The sequence below is a fragment of the Panthera onca genome, chromosome A2 (assembly GCF_046562875.1).
Source record: "Panthera onca isolate mPanOnc1 chromosome A2, mPanOnc1 haplotype 2, whole genome shotgun sequence".
NCBI lineage: Eukaryota > Metazoa > Chordata > Mammalia > Carnivora > Felidae > Panthera > Panthera onca.
Window position 1 is genome coordinate 145,613,306 of NC_138340.1, and position 18,651 is coordinate 145,631,956.

The window sequence follows — 18,651 nt, forward strand, 5'->3', positions numbered from 1 at the left end:
ATGGAGCCTACCCATTAAAGACCAGCAAAACTTGATTTCATTGAGCCAGCACCTTGGATATTCCAGTGAAGTGTGAGTGTCCTGGGAACCCTACACATAGTGGAAAATATGAGGCCCATTCTGGCTCCCTTTAGTGTAAGGAGCTGGGCTTATTTCTAAAGGCAAAGAGAGTAATGGTTTCCCCTGAGGGCTTGTTAACAAACTCAGATGCAGCTGCGGTGGCTATAGTGTTTACTCCAAAGGAAGGAGAACATGGTTCACTGTGGCACGTAGGAGGAGTAAAGATGTTGAAATCTGTTTGCAATCAGTTCAGAACCCAGTGAGTGTTGGGGGATGGTGTTTTGCAGCCTCTGCTGAGGGTGAAGAAACCAAGCCTGGCAACGAAGACTAGACTGTAGCAGGCTCCTAGGGGCTTTCTGATTCCAAGAGAGGTAACCCACTGGCCAGTGGCAGGAAGTTTGGACTTAAGACACGCACCCTTGGTGTTTGCTGCTTTGTGGGATGAGATGATACTCCCAGCCTCACCACAGAATTTGTTGCTGGAAATTATCTTAGAACTACACTGAGAAAGCCAGTCTTTGTTCCCATGGTAACAAAGTGATTTCTTAGCGCTGGTTCCTTCTAGCCTCTTTCAGGTGCGGTTGGAACAAGCATGGTTCTTTACTGATCACCTGCCCTCCGCTGCGCCGTAAGCGGCAGATGTGGGCGCAGAGTGAGGGGAGAGAGGGAAGCCGCACAGCATGGCAGGTGTGGAATAAGAAGACAGAGGAGCTCCTTCACCTGTTGGAGGGGAGATGGGGATAAGGACAGATGCAGGACAGACCTATTTTTCGACCACACTGTTTAAGAGTTTTGTGTAACAAGTCAGAACAAGGGCCCCGGGCTCAAACAGCCCACCCTGGCATTATAAATAATCCAAAGAGGTATGGAGAAACGGTCATTAAAAAATTTGGAAACTAGTTAATTTTTAAGTATTTTCAAAATACATATAAATCAGCATCTTTAGAAAGGAGATGGGGAGAGAATCAAAATGAACAAATGAGGTGCAGAGCATTACAGCTGGAAAAAAAAAAAGTATTCAGCCAAACAACCAGAGGGGAAAGGAAGTGAAAGCATCATGTGATTTGTTGCGATAAAAAGGTTAATTTGATGTTTCAGTGTGTTGGTTAAGCTGTCCTGGATTATATTCCCTCTTAAACAAGTAAATTTAAGTCAGTACAGCCCTTGCATATACAGATACATGATAAGTATTTATAGACTGAGTCTACATTTGCTCTAGTAGAAATTGACGCTGTGCTGTCGACACGAAGACAATTTTTACCGTCTCCTGTGACTCGACGCTATGGGAAAGCAAAGGCTCGCTTTGAGTCCTCTTGTTCCGGAACTTAGAGTTGCTTTTCTTTTGCTGTGAAGACACTGGGTTCAAAAAAAAAAGTGAATCATATTTTTGCGGAAAAATTGACTGGTTTTTTTTTTAAATGAAAGTACTATTGACTTAAAATTAGACATATTTGTCAAAAACTTGTGAAGCGGTAGCTTAAAGCCCTTTTCATCCCTCTTCATCTTAGAAGTAAAGGTCATCTTTTTCTAGCAGTAAGTTTGCCCTCTCTCCATGAAATCTCGTGTCAGCGGTTTTAAAGTAGATTTGGAAATGAAGGCCTGCTGACCACAGGAGTCACAGTTGTCTTTATGCCCCCATGGAAAAGATCCCTCCCTCGCTGCTTTGCCTCTGGCAGCCGATGAAATAACTGACCTCACTGGCCTATGGGCCTGTCATCCCCCTTGGACTGCTGCTCCCAGGTTGCATTAGGGTTGTGCTCGTTCACAGCCTTTCTTCTACCAAACATATTTTAGAAAGATGTTAAAGAAAATGACCTCGGGGCACCTGGGTGGCTCAGTCGGTTAAGCATCTGACTTCGGCTCAGGTCATGATCTTACGGTTTGTGAGTTCAAGCCCCGCGTCAGGCTCTGTGCTGACAGCTCAGAGCCTGCTTTAGATTCTGTGTCTTCTCTCTCTGCCCCTCCCCAACTTGTGCTCTGTCTCTCTGTGTCTCTCAAAAAATAAATAAATGTAAAAAATTTTAAAAAGAAAAGAAAGAAAAAAAGAAAAAATGACCTCAAATGTTTAGAGCTTCGGGCATGATGAAATAGGTGTGATTGGGTATAGGTGCATATCCACGTCAGGGTAGCTGCCCTCCCTTCATCGCCTGTAAAATTCCACACCGAAAACACGTGTCCAGGGGTTCCAAGACTGGCAGGACGTCACCTTTGATGGTCACAGAAATAAAATTATACACATTGTGATAAAAACTGGGGAATGAACAGTCACTGAGGTAACGTGTAAACAAAGATAGTATTTCCATATAAGCAGTTTTCATATACAGCTTCCTTCTTGCAAATACCACACTGCTGCAGCTTTTTGGAAAGAACAGACTCTTCAGCTTTCTAGGAAGTCTCAGGCCAGAGTATGAAATATTTTTGTCATTAATCAATGACACCTGGGTACTGTAAACTTGGCTGGTAGTGTTATTTGACATAAGTTTCTTAGAAAAATATTAAAGATTAAGGATGTAGACACTAAATCATCACTCATTTTACTATATCTAGTAAAAACTCTTGAAGGACTTTGAAATTAAAGTCTACCATGTAAAGTGTAAAGAATAGCCTTGGTAGGAATTCCAGATCAAAGGTCCCCTTTAGTTCTAAATTCATGTTATAGATACCATGGAATGACTGGCTTTGGACATCACATCACCAAGAAGTGTGCCTCTGAGTGGAGGGTGATCGTAATTTTTATGGACTGCACGTGCACTCCATGACTGGTGAGCTTTTTGCTCAGGCTCAGTTAGTCCCCAAATGTTTATGAATGGGAGCGCCTGGCTGACTCAGGGGAGCATGGGACTCTTGATCTTGGGGTTGTGAGTTCGAGCCCCACAGTGGGTGTAGAGATTACTTTAAAATATATATATATATATTTATATTATTCATAAATATATAAAAATATATAATAAATATATAATATAAATATTATTCACAACTATTGTAAGTATATATAATATTTATGAAGGAAGCAAATAAATTTGAAATATATAACTATAACCTTGAACTAAGTCAAAGGAAGCCTGGAAATTAAAAGTTGCCACAGATAAATGACGAGGAAAAAAAGCAGGGGGATCAGCAATTTTAATTTATTTATTATTTTGAATAAAGGTCAGAATGTTTACATGGGGAAACAATGTTAGGTGAAAAAAAGCAGGCTATAAAACTAGCAGTAAGTGTAATCCTCATTATTAGCTGTTTAAAGCTGTTTTTAAGATTAGAAGGAAATAACTTATGTCTGTGATATTTTTAAAGTTTCTTTTATACTTAATGAAATTTTTACAAGCCTTCCGCATGTATTTTATTATCAGAAAAAGATAGCTTGAACACAGACATAAAAATTAAGTCAAGTTAGGAAGAGAGTGGGAATATTCTATTTAATGAGACTTTTCTATCCATTGGGTTTCTTTGACTGCTTCCTAGAATCCTTATATTCCCCCAGGGAAATGATAGTGTCAGTTGCTTTACTTGTCTGCTGGCTTTCTTAAATGAAAGTGACACATGAGTGAGTGTGGTACATGTTGCTTTGCCCATAGTCAGGACATGTCTACCCTAACCAGTCCACGGTCCCTCACCCAACCCTGCCTACAGCTTGTGACCACGAAGTGTGCCTGCCAGAGTTAGGCAAAGTCTGCAACTCAGAGCAAAGCTTATTCATCTGGCTTATTTGGTGTCAGATCCAGGCCTTTGCCGCTCCCCCCCCCCCCCCGCCCCCCCCCCCGCTAAACTAAATGACACCACCTCCTCCACTCTGAGCCCACGTTTGATACTCCTTCAGGAATTGTGCAGAGTGGGAGCTGACACTTTCCCAGGAGAGGTGCTGAATTTCTGCTTCTTTCGCATTTTAACATCTCTGAAATTTGAATGGTAAACCACACTACTACAATTGTCAGGCTTTTTTTTTTTTCCTTGCTTGCTGGCACATAAAATAATGGTGCATTTTTAGTTTGTGGTATCATAGAATCAATAAAAATGGGTATTTGTGCATTTGGGACCAGCATATCACAAGAAGAAAGGAAAATAGGGTACAAACTGCCAGAATAGTGCTCACTATAAACAGATGGTTAATACCTATCTATTCTGCAAAGTGCTTGCAAGGAAGGGAGATTTTATTGTTTCTTTGTGTTTCTAGAGGCTGGGAGTTTGGGCTTATGGTGATCATTTAAAATTTCAAGCCTTAATTTAGCACTGCCCACATGTACAGTGAGGCAAAGAGAAAACCTAGACTTTGCAGGATGTTAGTGTGTTAGCCATTACTTTGTACTTGAAGTCGCACGTGTAAACCACATTGTTACTATTTAATATTAATTGAATAGCCAGTCCACGTTGTTGACTCCTCGTACTGTCATCCTCGGCTACAAAAGGGTCGTTTTTGTTTTGTCTGTTTGGGTTTTTTTGAGCAGCAGGCAAAAGTTTATTGGAGACAAGCTCAGAAAGGAAGAATAGTATGAAAGCTCTCTTTACAGAGAGGGGACATTCGAAAGTGAATGTCCCCAAAAGGGCAGTTTTAGGTAATCTGCCTAGTGTTACCATAAAGAGAAAAGAGAACAAGAAAACCTTGTAATTACCAACCAGAAAGGCTTTTGCGCTGTCAATGTGGATCATACCTTCCACTGGCAGTGAGTGCCTTCTGTCCTCAAACACCCATTTCCTAGATTTAAAGAAAATCTCACATTAGCTCTTTAAATCTGTAAGACTTGGGGTTTCTCTAGCTACTTACTGTTACCATTTAAAAATTCCCCTGGCTCTCCCCAGCAGCAGTGGACTCCAGTATTCGCTGGTAGGCTCATACCCATGGAGTCAGTAGAGAGATCCAAGGAAGGGTCGGAAGGATGGTTTGTCTCGCTGCAGTGCTGTACCTTTATCCAACTTACACGTCCCCCTCTCCTGTTCCTGTGCCCACAGCGAAGCCGCCGCCCATGCTGTCGCCACACTGGCCGAGGCTACCTTGCAAGGAGGGGGACAGATCGTCTTGTCTGGGGAAACCGCAGCAGCTGTCGGAGCACTTACTGGAGTCCAAGATGCTAATGGTAAGAGAGCATAAATATTTTATGGAATGTCTTCCCCGTTTCCACTTAAACCTTCATGACATGACTGACAGCAGACCCTTCAGAAAGAGGTTGAGCTTTGATTTGAGTTTTTCTTTATTGACAGGCAATTGATGCCTAGGAAAATTTTAGGAGCCTCTGATTCCTTTCACTAGGAGGAGACTTGGGGTTTTCTGAGGGAAAAAAAAAATCCATGATAACGCATATCTAACTGAAATGCTTATTTGAAAACTGTTTCACTGTGACAGGACTTACCAAGAGGTACTTTAAAATTTGCCACGGGCCACATTTTGTCCTTTACTCTCCCATGGGGTAGATCAATGTCCTCTGCTATAGCAGAGATCCTCCCATGGGCGGGTACGTTGTGGTAGGGTAGAACGTTCCATCTTGAGAAAGGCACCACCGTCTCACACAGATCAGCCAGCAAGCTGTGACAAGGGCACTTTTCTGGTTGGTGCTCTGAGTCTGCATCCTGTTAAATGTGTCCTCACCAAGGACCTCTGGATTTAGCCAGTTACACACGCCCACCCTTCCCTTCTTTCCCAGCTCTTTGACTACCTGGATATTGGTGATTTCCTGAATAAACAAAAGGGATAAAGTTCATAGAAATATGGTGGCAAAAATTTACAACTCCAGCCCAGCTCTTTGGATCCACTTCGGCAGGCTCCAGAAGTCAGTTACCAAGACTTGGGCTGCCCTGGGAAGTGCCTCAGAAGTCTGGGTCAAAATGGAGGACCAGCCCCATTTGGCTGATTATTTATTGAATTTTTAAAATGAAACGTGTATATATGTATGTATGTGTGTATATATATATATATGTATGTATATATACATATGTACATATGCATATACATGCATACATACATTGCTGGTACTACTACTACCCTACTAGATTAAGTAGAACAAACTAAGTACTTCATGGTTTTCGGAGATTTCTTTTGTCTTAAAAAGAGGATAAATAATAACATACTTTTATTTAGGCAGAAAGTTCCTTACTGACATTAGTAGCTGAAAGAAAAGTGCCTGGAACTTTTTAAAGGATAGGTCCCTCATCAGTGAATAGAGTTAGTTGGAAAAGTCTTTGAAGAAAGACCCCAAGTTGTGTCCTCCTTTGGAAGTGGGAAGAGGAATGTGTTTGTGTCTGTCACCCAAAGAAGAATTAACACAAGAAATGTAAAGAGCCACTGTGGCTTCTGAGAATCATTTTCCTAAAAAAAAACAAACAAACAAAAAAATAAAAAACTACAATTATAGTCTGCTTTTTCTGTAGGGCTAGGGCTTCCATGAACTAACCCTAACAGGGATAGGCTTGATCTTAGCCAGAACACTGCAGGATAAAGGGGATCTTCCAGCCGTGTATGTTCAGGATGAAATGGACCACAGGAAGAAGTAAGGAAAACCTCCCTCTTTAGCTAGAGTCCTACCCCTGCTTCCTTACCTTACACTGTTCCTCATCTGAGTCCTAATCTACCTTGAACAGATAGGACATCTGGCTATGTGACATTCTTCTGAAGTGCAAATTGCTGTTATTTACAATGGAACTACTACAGATCCTTCTCTGCCTGCATTTGATAGGAGACTGTTATCCTTTCTAATGGTCTTGACCTGTCTGGGCAAGGAGAACAGACAGCTTTATCGTTCTGGCTCCTTCTCAGCCTCACCTTTTCAGATGAATTTATATGTAAGTATTTGGACCCTGTGGGTCTCGGGCCAAATAGATCCATTCGGCAGTGTAGGGGGAAAGCTGAGCCACGCCCACTATTGATTCCTAGAAGCTGCCTCTTTTCCGTAGCCTTAGGGTTGTGTGAGTCCGTTGTGTTGATTTCATGTCTTTGGCTGTGTGTTTGCGATAAGAGAAAATTCTGGTCTGCATCCTAAAAGCCAGTGGTTCCCAAAGAATACCATCCCCAGTTTGTGACCACTGACATGTGCTGAACTAAGACTTGAGAGTTGGAATTAGCACTTTCTCGGCACAGCTTTTCTGTGTCAAATCAGGCCATTGAGTTGCGCCTTACTCCAGCAATTTTAGGCAAAGGCCGATCATTTCATCTCTTCCTGGGGAATCCAGAAAATGACTCTAATATTGGATATGATTCAAATAATTCTGACGCTCCTTCTGTCTTCTGACATTTCACCCAGAGTGCTGTAGGATTTGCTGTGGGACTAGAACCAAATTTTTCCCATGTAACTAGCCAATTTGGTTTCTGGGTAGTCTTTTAGGGATTCTCTTTTCATCGTTCTTTCAGACCGTTGTTGTCTTGCCAGAGTTTGTCACTTCTGTGATGGCAACCTTATGGGGTCAGCCGATAGACCAAGCTGATTATCAGGAAAAGTTTATTATCAGGAAGAACCAGATGGTAGCAGAACAGTGTGCTATTTGGAAACACCACTACCAGGGAAAAAGAAATACATCCCAGATTCCACAGTATGTTTTAAATAAAACCATAGCAGACAGCTCTTCTAAGAGCAATCTGGATATTGTTTGTGCCTGAAGCAGAGGAGTTTTTGTGTCTTCTGAGATGGAGAACCATTGGGTGTGGAGCTTGATAGAGTACAGTAACTGGTGAGAGATGGCCAGGCAGCACAAGGATATGAAGCAGTGTCCTGGAGGACTGTGGTGTGCGAGTTAGAGATAACCCATGCATGCATGGCAGAAGTTTAATTTCGGGGTCACCAAGGCAGATTGGACAGAGACCTTGCACCCTGTAGACCTCTCCTTTTTTCTGGACTCTACCCTGCCCCAACACTAAGGGGACTGACTACTCAAGCACTAGTATTACTTTATTTTGTGCTCCTCCTTTTTCTATAGCACTAAATGAGTTTTTGGTCTCATGGAATCTCATGGTTTAGTTCAAAGTAAAGCTTTTCACAGGCGGCTTTCTTTTCATTGAAGGGCAGATAGAATTGCCTAAGACTGGAAAAGGCCTCTCCGTGAGCGCCTTCCTTTACCTCTTTTCTTTTCCTTTCTTTTTCTCACAGTGGTTCCTTGGCCCTCCCCCAGCCCCCCACATCTTAATATAAAAGGTTGTACAATCTCTAAAGGCAGGCCCACACAGGGATTGAGGAGCTCTTTGAGTGATAACCACCTCTCACCTGACCTCCCACCCATGGATAGCAATCTTCAGGGAACCAGATCTCCCACATCTTTTTTCTGCCTTCCCATTTCAGCAAAAATAATTAAAAATAGGAATTATATTGGCACCTGGGCACCTCTTCTGAGGTGCTGTTATGTCTGAGATCTTATTGCATATTCATGCAGCTGTCTTCTATTCCTCAAAGCTAGATGGGGGCGGGGGAACTAAGCAGATAGTTCATAGTTAATCAATAAAGGTAATGGGGATCATCTGTTTCAACTATTGTCCCATTAAGACTCTCACCAGAGCTGCTGGGAAAGTATCCTATATTAAAGGTATAACCCCTTTAATTGTATACGTTGCAAATAGGTGTTGTTTTTTTTTTCAGTTTATTTTTATTTTATTTCTGTTACTTTCATTTTTATTTCCTTAATTATTTCTTTTTTGCCTTTACATTTGCATAGGCCCCAAATCAGATATAGATACTTATCTATATGGAAGTTCTTCTATGGTCTCATTTTTTTATTTTAAATACTGTGAAATATCTGGAATTTATTTTGAATGTGGCATTAGGTAGGGATCTGAATTGATTTTTTTCCCCTATGTAATCTATTCCAGCACCATTTATTCCATAAAAGGTTGAAATCCATCCTTTCTAAACTGATTTGAAGCGCCATTTTTATCATGCAGAATGTTTTTTTTAGTTTATTTTAATTCCAGTGTAGTTTACAGTGTTCTATTAGTTTCAGGTGGACAATAGAGTGATTCGACGGTTCTGTACATTACTCAGTGCTCATCACGATAAGTGTACTCGTAATCCCCTTACCTGCTTCTCCCATCCTCTGACCCACCTCCCCTCTGGTAACCACCAGTTTGTTCTCTATAGCTAAGAGAATCTTTAAAAAAAAGCGGGGGGGTGGGGGGGCAGCCTCTTCATTTGTCTCTCCTTTATCTATTCCCCCTTTATTTCTTTTGTTTATTAAATCCCACATATAAGTGAAATCATAAGGTATTTGTCTTTCTGACTTATTTCACTTAGTATTACACTCTCTAGACCCATCCATGTTGTTGCAAATGGCAAGATTCCATTCTTTGTTTAATGTTCTATTTATTTATTTTGAGAGAGAGAGAGCATGCGCACAAGTAGGGGAGGAGCAGTAAAAGAGCGAGAATCCCAAGCAAGCTCTGCACTGTCAGCACAGAGCCTGACCTGGGGCTCCATCTCACAAACTGAACCGTGATATGACAATCTGAGCCAAACGAAGAATCGGACGCTTAACAGATTGAGCCACCCAGATGGCCCAAGATTTCATTCTTTTTTATGGCTGAACATTATTCCGTTGTGTATATACCACATCTTCTGTATCCATTCATGTATTGATGGATACTTAGGCTGCTTCCATATATTATTATAAATAATAACCAGACATGGGGGTGCAAATATCCTTTCGAATCAGTGCTTTTGTATTCTTTGGATAAATACCCAGTAATGCAATTACTGGATCATAGAGTATTTCTATTTTTAACTTTTTGAGGAACCTCCGTACTATTTTCCACAGTGGCTGCACCAGTTTGCATTCCCACCAGCAGCAAGAGGGTTCCTTTTTCTCCACATCCTTGTCAACACTTATTGTTTCTTACGCTTTTAATGTTAGCCATTCTGACAGGTGTGAAGTAGTATCTCGTTAGAGTTTTGATTTGCATTTCCCGGATGATGAGTGATGTTAACCATATTTTACATACTTTTATATCTTCCTGTTTAACAGGTTGTCTTTTAGTTTTGTTTCATTTGCTGTGCAGAAGCTTTGTATTATGATGTAGTGCCAGTAGTTTATTTTGCTTTTATTCCCCTTGCCTCAGGAGACATACCTAGAAAAATACCGCTACAGATGGGGCACCTGGGTAGCTCCATTGGGTGAGCATCTGACTTCGGTTCGGGTCATGGCCTCACAGTTTGTGGGTTTGAGCCCCATGTCAGACTCTATGCTGACAGTTCAAGCCTGGAGCCTGCTTTGGATTCTGTGTCTTCCCCTCTCTCTGTCCCTCTCCTACTCACACTCTGTCCCTCTCTTAAAATAAACATTAAAAAAATTTTTTTATTCATGTCTTTTGCCCGTTTCTTCACTGGATTATTTATTTTGGGGGCGTTGAGTTTGGTAAGTTCTTTATAGATTTTGGATACTAACCCTTTATCTGATATGTCATTTGCAAATATCTTCTCCCATACCGTCAGCTGCCTTTTAATTTTGCTGATTGTTTCCTTCACCGTTCAGAAGCTTTTTATTTTGATGCAATAGTTCATTTTTGCTTTTGTTTCCCTTGCCTCCGGAGATGCGTTGAGTAAAAAGTTGCTGCGGCCAAGGTCAAAGAGGTTTTTGCCTGCTTTCTCTTCAAGGATTTTGATGGCTTCCTGTCTTACATTTAAGTCTTTCATCCATTTTGAGTTTATTTTTGTGTATGGTAGAAGAAAGTGGCCCAGGTTCATTTTTCTGCATGTCGCTGTCCAGTTTTCCCAGCACCATTTGCTGAAGAGACTGTCTTTATTCCATTCTATATTCTTTCCTGCTTTGTCAAAGATTAGTTGGCCATACGTTTGTGGGTCCATTTCTGGGTTCTCTATTCTGTTCCATTGATCTGAGTGTCTGTTTTTGTGCCATAAAAAATTTTTTTTATTAAAAAAAAAAAATACTGCTACGACCAATGTCAGAGATATTCCTGCCTGTCCTTATTTCTATAATTTTTATCGTTAAGGTCTCACATGAAGGTGTTTAATCCATTTTGAATTTATTTTTGTGTATGGTGAAAGAAAGTGGTCCAGTTTCATTTTTTTGCATGTAGCTGTCTCCAGTTTTCCCAACACCATTTGTTGAAGAGACTGTCTTTACATTCTTATCTCTTTAGTCAAAGATTAACTGACCATATAATTGTGGGTTTGTTTCTGGGCTTTCTATCCTATTTCATTGATCTGTGTGTCTGTTTTTATGCCAGTACCATACCATTTTGATTATTATAGCTTTGTAGTATAACTTGAAATCTGGAATTGTGATACCTCCAGCTTTGTTTTTCTCTTTTAAGATTTTTTTTAGGTCTTTTGTGGTTCCATACAAATTGTAGGATTATTTGTCCTAGTTCTATGAAAAATGCTGTTGGTATCCATATGCAGAATTCTTTTTTTTTTTTTAATGTTTATTTATTTATTTTGAGAGAGCAAGTCAGGGAAGGGACAGAGAGAGAGAGAGAGAGAGAGAGAGAGAGAGAGAGAGAATCCCAAGCAGGCTCCATGCTCAGCACAGAACCCAACATGGGGCTCTATCCCACGAACTGTGACATCATGACCTGAGCTGAAATCAAGAGTCGGATGCTTAACTGACTGAGCCACCCAGGCGCCCCCATATGCAGAATTCTTAAATTGACTGTATGGGGAATCTTCTATTTCCATCCATCTATTTATTTTGTTCTTTCTACTGTAGTATTTTATTATCGTGCTGTTATTATTAGCTGTCAGTGAAAGTCCTGTCTCCAAATTTGAAAAAAATTCAATCAGAATTCCAAAAAGGTTTGTGAGGGGAATGACCTTTACAGTAATTTTAAAATTCATCTAGAAGAATTAAGCCTTTCCCCCCCCCCCCAATTTTAACTCCAGTGTAGTTAACATACAGTGTTAAAGCTTTCTTTTAATTTAACTAAGTGTTCTCCTCTCCTTCTGCCCCATCTTTCCCTAGGGCAGGGGAAGTGGGGAGTATTCATTATCACAGAGATGGACCAGAAGTGGGAAGCAAGTGCTCTTAATACTGCCCCAATGAATTGAATGAGACACTAATTGTTGCTGGAGGAAACACTGTCCCTGTAGTCGTGCTTATTTTCTTAAGACCAAACCAGGTGCGTCTTTCTAGATTAAGAAATTGTGGCTGTCCATTCTGTGTATGCAGAGTTGTATAGAGGCTCAGTTCTTGCACTTTGAAATTTTAATTTCTCTCCTTTACCCCAACTTCTTCAATTTCATTTTTTGTACTAAGATGAGGGTGGGGCACACCCCACTTACAGAGTACTCCAAGCTAGGAATCTGCATTCCCACTATCGACCTTGTATTCTGTATCTCAATTCCATTGTCTTATTAACTTTATTTAATAAACATTTATATAATGCTTGCTATGTGCAAGTCTTCTGCTAAGTGTTTCACATGCACGAACTTACTTAAAACTCAGAATAACCCTATTCTGAGGTAAACACTATTGTCTCCATTTAACATATGGGGAAACTGAGACACAGAAAGTTTCAGTGACTTGGCCACGTGCACAGAGAGAGTGGCAGAAGTGGAATTTGAATTCAGGCAGTTTGTCTCCACACCACTCAGTTATGCTGCCTCCCTGTGATGTGAGCCAGCTTCTGCCTGGACTCCACAAATACAGCGTGATGACTGTCTCCCGGTGTTGAACAAATAATTTAGGGAATGTCGGGCCTCTTTCCCCATCCCTGGTAGAAGCTACTTGCCTTTGTCTGGTTTGGCCACAGTGCCCGCCTGCCCCAGCCTGTTCCCGGCGATAGGGATGCTCTGGTGGTTTCTGATGCCAAGTGCTCCCCTGTCCAGCAGTCCTCCCCTCCACATGTGTGAGAGCTTGCTTTGCTAAGTCCGGGGGAGCCCATAGGTCTGTGTCTCTCCAGTTGCAGAAATTATAGAACCATTCAGTGGTCAGCTATCAAATTTTAGTATTTCCAGTGAGCAGATCACCTTGCAATTAGTGAACATGTTTTCTTATTTTCATTCAGTTGGCGGGGGAGGGGTTGCTATTTAGAACCAGGGGACATTGTTTGCGGGAGAAGCACATGATGTTCCCAAAGAGGTAAACCCAGCTTAAGAGTTGTTTCCTCACCCCTTACAAGCTTCTGTCCAAGCCCTCCTGCAGCCATTCGATTTATGCCAGCACTCTTGCAACATTCCCACCTGCCTCTAGGGAGATAGAGACCAAGGGGGTAGAAAGTGCTCGGGGGAATGTGCATCTCTGCCCTGAGCTAGCTGGAGGCCAGTTTGCTTCCCCTGCTCCTCACTGGGCCTTCCCTTTGGCTCTGCCTCCAGCCCTTGATTGGGTTCCACCAGACAGTTTGGAAAATGCATCTTTCTCCCTTGCCCGACACCCAGAGACCATCCACTGTGGCCTGTGCTGTCCTGGCTGAGACTTGCGGCTGCCTACTTGCCTCACGCCCTCAACGGAGAGAAGTGGACTAGAAGGCTAGGTCTGTTTCAAAATTAAAGCTGATTACAAGGCATTAACATTATACTTACAGAAAGAGCAGCCCTTCTCGTTTCTTCGCGGTGCCCCGTGTCCCTCTTTGTTCTGACCCGGCCCTGGCAACAGTCCTGCAGCCAGGGATCCCCCTTAAGACTCATCAACATAAATGTCCTGCAACTACAAGGCCCCACTCAGTCTTGCTACACTGTAAAACAAGTGCACGTTTTACTACCCACATCAGCTGCCAAATCAAGCCAAATCAGTTTTTGAGTTCCTTTAGAAACAAAATTCTGTCTTCTCCTTCACACTGAATATGTCTTCTTCACCTTTCCACCTTGCTACTTTTCTTTGACCCTGTTAGAAACTTGTAAAAATGTGTTTCCCTAGTTTCGTTTAATCTCAGCTATGCTCATTGGAATACCTTTTTTTAAAAAAAATTGACCTTTTTAGCAAGAGGGATAAAAGAGTAGATATATGAGGACAGAAACATGAAGTTCAGATAAGAGAGCGGGATTCCTGGGCGGGGTCCTTGCATGAGAAATTGGAACACACATTCCTATTCCACAAGGCCTCCCAAGTGAGACAGGATGCCGCAAAGTTGTGTTCTGTATTGATTATAAAGAGGTAAGTGCGGCTGCATCTGCAGGAGGCAACGTGTGTGCTTTAATTCTCTGTGGAAACCAACCCTTATGTGCATTATAAGGACATTAGGGCATCCTCAACCTGGGGTCTTGGACCCTGAGAAATTCTATACGAGTTTTGTTTTTCTTTTATCTATATTTTATTTATTATTTTTTAATTTAAATTCAAGTTAGTTAACATACAGCACAGTCTTGGTTTCAGGAGTAGAACCCAGCGATTCATCTCTTACGTATGACACCCGGTGCTCATCCCAAGAAGTGCCCTCCTCAATGCCCATCACCCATTTACCCCATCCCCCACCCACCTGCCCTCCAGCAACCCCCAGTTTGTCCTCTGTATTTAAGAGTCTCTTATGGTTTGCCTCCCTCTCTGTCTTTATCCTATTTTTCCTTCCCTTCCCCTATGTTCGTTCATCTGTTATTTCTCAAATTCCACATATGAGTGAAACCATACGAAATCTGTCTTTCTCGGACTGACTTATTTCTCTTAGCGTAATACACTGTAGTTCCATCCATGTCTCTATACACGTTTTCTGTAGTTTTCTGGGACCCATAACTTTGGTCAGATGTGCAAATGAATTAGAGAATCTCCCCTTCCTCGGCCCCCCGCCCAAGGATTAAGAGCCTCTGTCATAGAAAGTGGTGGCTGGGGCCATAGAACTTTGTGGATATTTGGTCTAGTGCTGTGAGTAAGAGGGGCAAGGGAGATGGGAGAGTCTGCAGGCCTAGCTTATTTTAAAAGCTGCACTAGCAAGCTCTGTGATCTTGGGCAAGCAAATTAACCTAAGCCTTCACTATAAACTTAGGCTAATGACAGTTCATGCTTATGAGGTTGATGTGAGCATTAAACAGAATGATTCCGGGGCGCCTGGGTGGCTCAGTCAGTTAAGCGGCCGACTTCGGCTCAGGTCATGATCTCGCGGTCCGTGAGTTCGAGCCCCGTGTCGGGCTCTGTGCTGACCGCTCAGGGCCTGGAGCCTGTTTCAGATTCTGTGTCTCCCTCTCGCTGACTCTCCCCTGTTCATGCTCTGTCTCTCTCTGTCTCAAAAATAAATAAAACGTTAAAAAAAAAAATGTAAACAGAATGATTCCTATAGAGTGCTTAGCATAGTGCTTGGCACATAGGTACACTGTGAGCATAAAACTCTTACTAGCTGTCCACATCATTTCATCCCCCCTTCGTTCCCCAGAATATGTTCAGTTATACTTCAGAATACAGGGTATTCTTGTGCCCTCCTGTCTTTAGGACAGATCCAAATGCTTACCTGATGCAGTTGAAGGATTTATGTTCCAGAGGTAAACGCTGCAAAGAAATCGGAGACCAGAAGCTCTTTCTGTATAGGCTTGAGTAAAGGAAATTGAAGGAACTTTGACTGAAGGTGACATTGTTTAACAGCTCCTGGATCTGGTCATATCACTGTTCTCAGGCAGGGCTGCCGTTCTCTTCCAGCTGTAGTTGCTGTGGCCTTCGTCATTCTCAGGGCATAATCTCTCTTCACATCTCACGACTGCATTGTATTTCAATCTCCATCATCAAGGGGGACTTTTTTCACGTCTTCCTTATTCTCTACCACCACTGTCACCCATTTTTACTGAGTAGATGTCCCTCTGTTCCAGCTCTTCTTTAAAAGAGCTAAAACGCCAGTCCTCATGTTGATGAACTGTAAAATACATCTCTCATTCTCCCTTTTTCTGTGTGCTCATTATCTGGACACATCAGTATATGGACTTGTTCCCAGAAGAGTCCGTGGATATCAGTATTAAATTAATTTAGGAAATATGTCAATGTTGCTCCTCCAAAAAGGTGCTGATATGCTATTCTAGTGTAATAAATGAAATAAAGTTTATTGCAAAGGTACATTTTCAGTCACCGTAAAGCATGATAGTAGCTTTGAAAAGAGCTGTTGCATTCTTTGCTACTATATTATTTGTACCTTTAATCCACAGATGATAAGCTCATCGCCCCCAGGACTCAAAGCAGGGAGCCCCTGAGCAAATAGTTTTAAATTTTTTTTTTTAAGTTTACTTATTTATTTTTTGAAAGAGAGAAGGTGTGAGTGCGAGCAGGGGAAGGGCAGAGAGAGAGAGGGAGAGAGGGAGAATCCCAAGCAGGCTCTGGGCTGTCAGCACAGAGCCCAATCCGGGGCTCGACCTCACATACCGTGAGATCATGACCTGAGCTAAAACCAAGAGTCGGACGCTTAACCGACTGAGCCACCCGGGTGCCCCTGAACAAACAGTTTTATATGAGCTGTGAGCCTCCCCTCCTGAAAGTCCCCCAGAGCAGTGCCTACAGCAGCTGTGGGTTTGGGGGCTGCCCTCCTGGGGAGTAAATGGCTCTCTTCTCCACTGACAGGAACACCTGAAGGGAAGATCTCAGACCAAGCTGAGGTGTTACCTATTCCGTCAGAAAAAGCAAATGAAAGTTCATCTGTCCTACAGCTCCTATCCCTTCAGAACCGTAGGTCTTTTTTAATGGAGGGGAAGGTAGAGCACACTCCCAAGCCTGAGTCAGATGAGGAGAGCTCTGAGCCGTGGCTCAGAAAGAACAGGGTGAGGAGTGAGTACATGAGCCGCTTGCTCTGGGCCGACTGGGAAGCGGGTGCTGCACAGTGTCCTCTGGGCACCATGCTTTCTTTGCAGACAGTGCTTCCCTATTTCAGTCAGCTTTTGTCTTAAAATGAATAGTTTTCATCCTGGAAAACATGTTGGTAGATGTCATACCAGGAAAATAACTTTCAGTTTTGCCCTGCTTTTGACTTTTGACTATAAGCATTGACCATCATTGTTTAGGCCCTTCATCATTTTCTTTTCCTTATTCTTTCTTTCCTTTTCTGTTTATTTTTTATTTATTTTGAGAGAGCAAGCAGGGGAGGGGCAGAGAGAGAGGAAGAGAGAGAGGGAGAGAGAGAGAGAGAGAGAGAGAGAGAATCCCAAGCAGGCTCTGCTCTGTCAGCCCAGAGCCCAATGTGAGGCTCAGAGTCACCAATCGTGAGATCATGACCTGAGCCGAAATCAAGAGTCGGACACTTAACTCGCTGAACCACTCAGGAGCCCCTTTCCTTTTCTGTTTTTACTACTATGACTGTTGCTGTCACCATAACCCCCTTTCCAGTGACTAAACAAGCACCGTCTGCATTATTCTACCTTCACCCAGGAAGGTGGGTAGAACAGAGCTTCTGAGCCCTATTTTGCAGACGCAGCTAAAGCTGGGCCTTACCTGTCACTGAGCAACTAAACGGTGAGACTGGAAACCAAACCCAGTTCTGCAGTACCCTCTATTGCCACTGTGGGTCCCCTTCCTTCCTCTTCACTCCCTCTTGTCAACCCACGCAAGCAAAGAAGTCAAGGAGATCTAAAACAGGTGAAAATCATTGTCTTTATCGTTCATCTGATTCATCTGTTCCTTTGTATGGGTCACTCTTTTGCAGGATTGTTTTAAGGAGTGGGTATGGTATATTTTACTCCCTTTAGAAGTCAGTGTCATGGGGTGTCTGGGTGGTTCAGTCGGTTAAGCATCTGACTCTTGGTCTCCCCTGAGGTCATGATCTCAGCGTTCATGAGATCGAGCGCTGCGTTGGGCTTTGCGCTCACAGCGTGGAGCCTGCTTGGGATTCTCTCTCTCCCTCTCTCTCTCTGCCCCTCCCCTGCTCTCTTGCAGGCACAGGGACATGCACTCTCTCTCTCTCTCTCTCTAAATAAATTGACTTTTTTTTTTTTAAGTTTGTGTCATGATAAATTTTAGCAGAGGCAAATAAAATAAATGGCATCAAAACCCAAGATGTAGGGGCGCCTTGAGTGACCGACTTCGGCTCAGGTCATGATCTCCTGGCTTGTGAGTTCGAGCCCCCCATCGGGCTCTGTGCTGACAGCTCAGAGCCTGGAGCCTGCTTCAGATTCTGTGTCTCCCTCTCTCTCTGCCCTTCCCCTGCTCACGCTCTCTCTCTCTCTCTCTCTCAAAAATAAATAAACATTAAAAAAAAATTTTTTTTTAATTTAAGTAAAATAAAATTCAGTTATTGGGTCACATTAGCCACATTGCATGTGCTCAACAGCCATGTGTGGCCTGAGATACTGGATTTTTTACTCTAATTTATTCACATTTTTAAAAATATTTATTTATTTGTTTATTTGAGAGAGAGCGTGAGTGGGGGAGAGCGGCAGAGGGAAAGACGGAGAAAATCTCAAGCAGGCTCCACACTCAGCACAGAGCCCGATGCTGGGCTCTGTCCCAGGACCCTGGGATCATGACCTGAGCCAAAAGCAAGAGTCAGACGTTCCACCAATTGTACCACCCAGGCGCCCAGTCACGTTTAAATTTAAATAGCCACAGGTAGGTGGTAGCTACTCTAATGAACTGCACAGATACCGAACGTTTCCATCTTTGTAGTAAAGTGTATTGGATGGCGCTGATCTAAAGGCTCTAGCAAAAAGACTGCCCTTCTGGCAAGCTGTGCCCCTCTGCGCGGGAAGGACAGCACCAGTACTTCCAGAGCCTGCCTCCCAGCGACCTTCTCAGCTCGTAGACAGCATGGCTTTGCTTAAAAAAGAAAACAAAACC

At 42.7% G+C, this 18,651-nt stretch overlaps 1 protein-coding gene across 6 annotated transcripts in view; it reads left to right on the forward strand.

Moving 5' to 3' along the window:
- NRF1 (nuclear respiratory factor 1) overlaps positions 1-18,651 on the forward strand; it is a 147,321-nt gene that overhangs the window by 109,081 nt on the left and 19,589 nt on the right. For 5 of the 6 annotated variants that reach the window (XM_078439618.2, XM_078439593.2, XM_078439609.2 and 2 more), the window contains one exon: positions 5,005-5,129. In XM_078439618.2, coding sequence (XP_078295744.1) covers positions 5,005-5,129 — 125 coding nt within the window. Of the gene's footprint in view, positions 1-5,004; positions 5,130-11,943; positions 18,045-18,651 lie in introns of those variants that run through there. The other variant, XM_078439612.2, reaches the window with a different exon arrangement.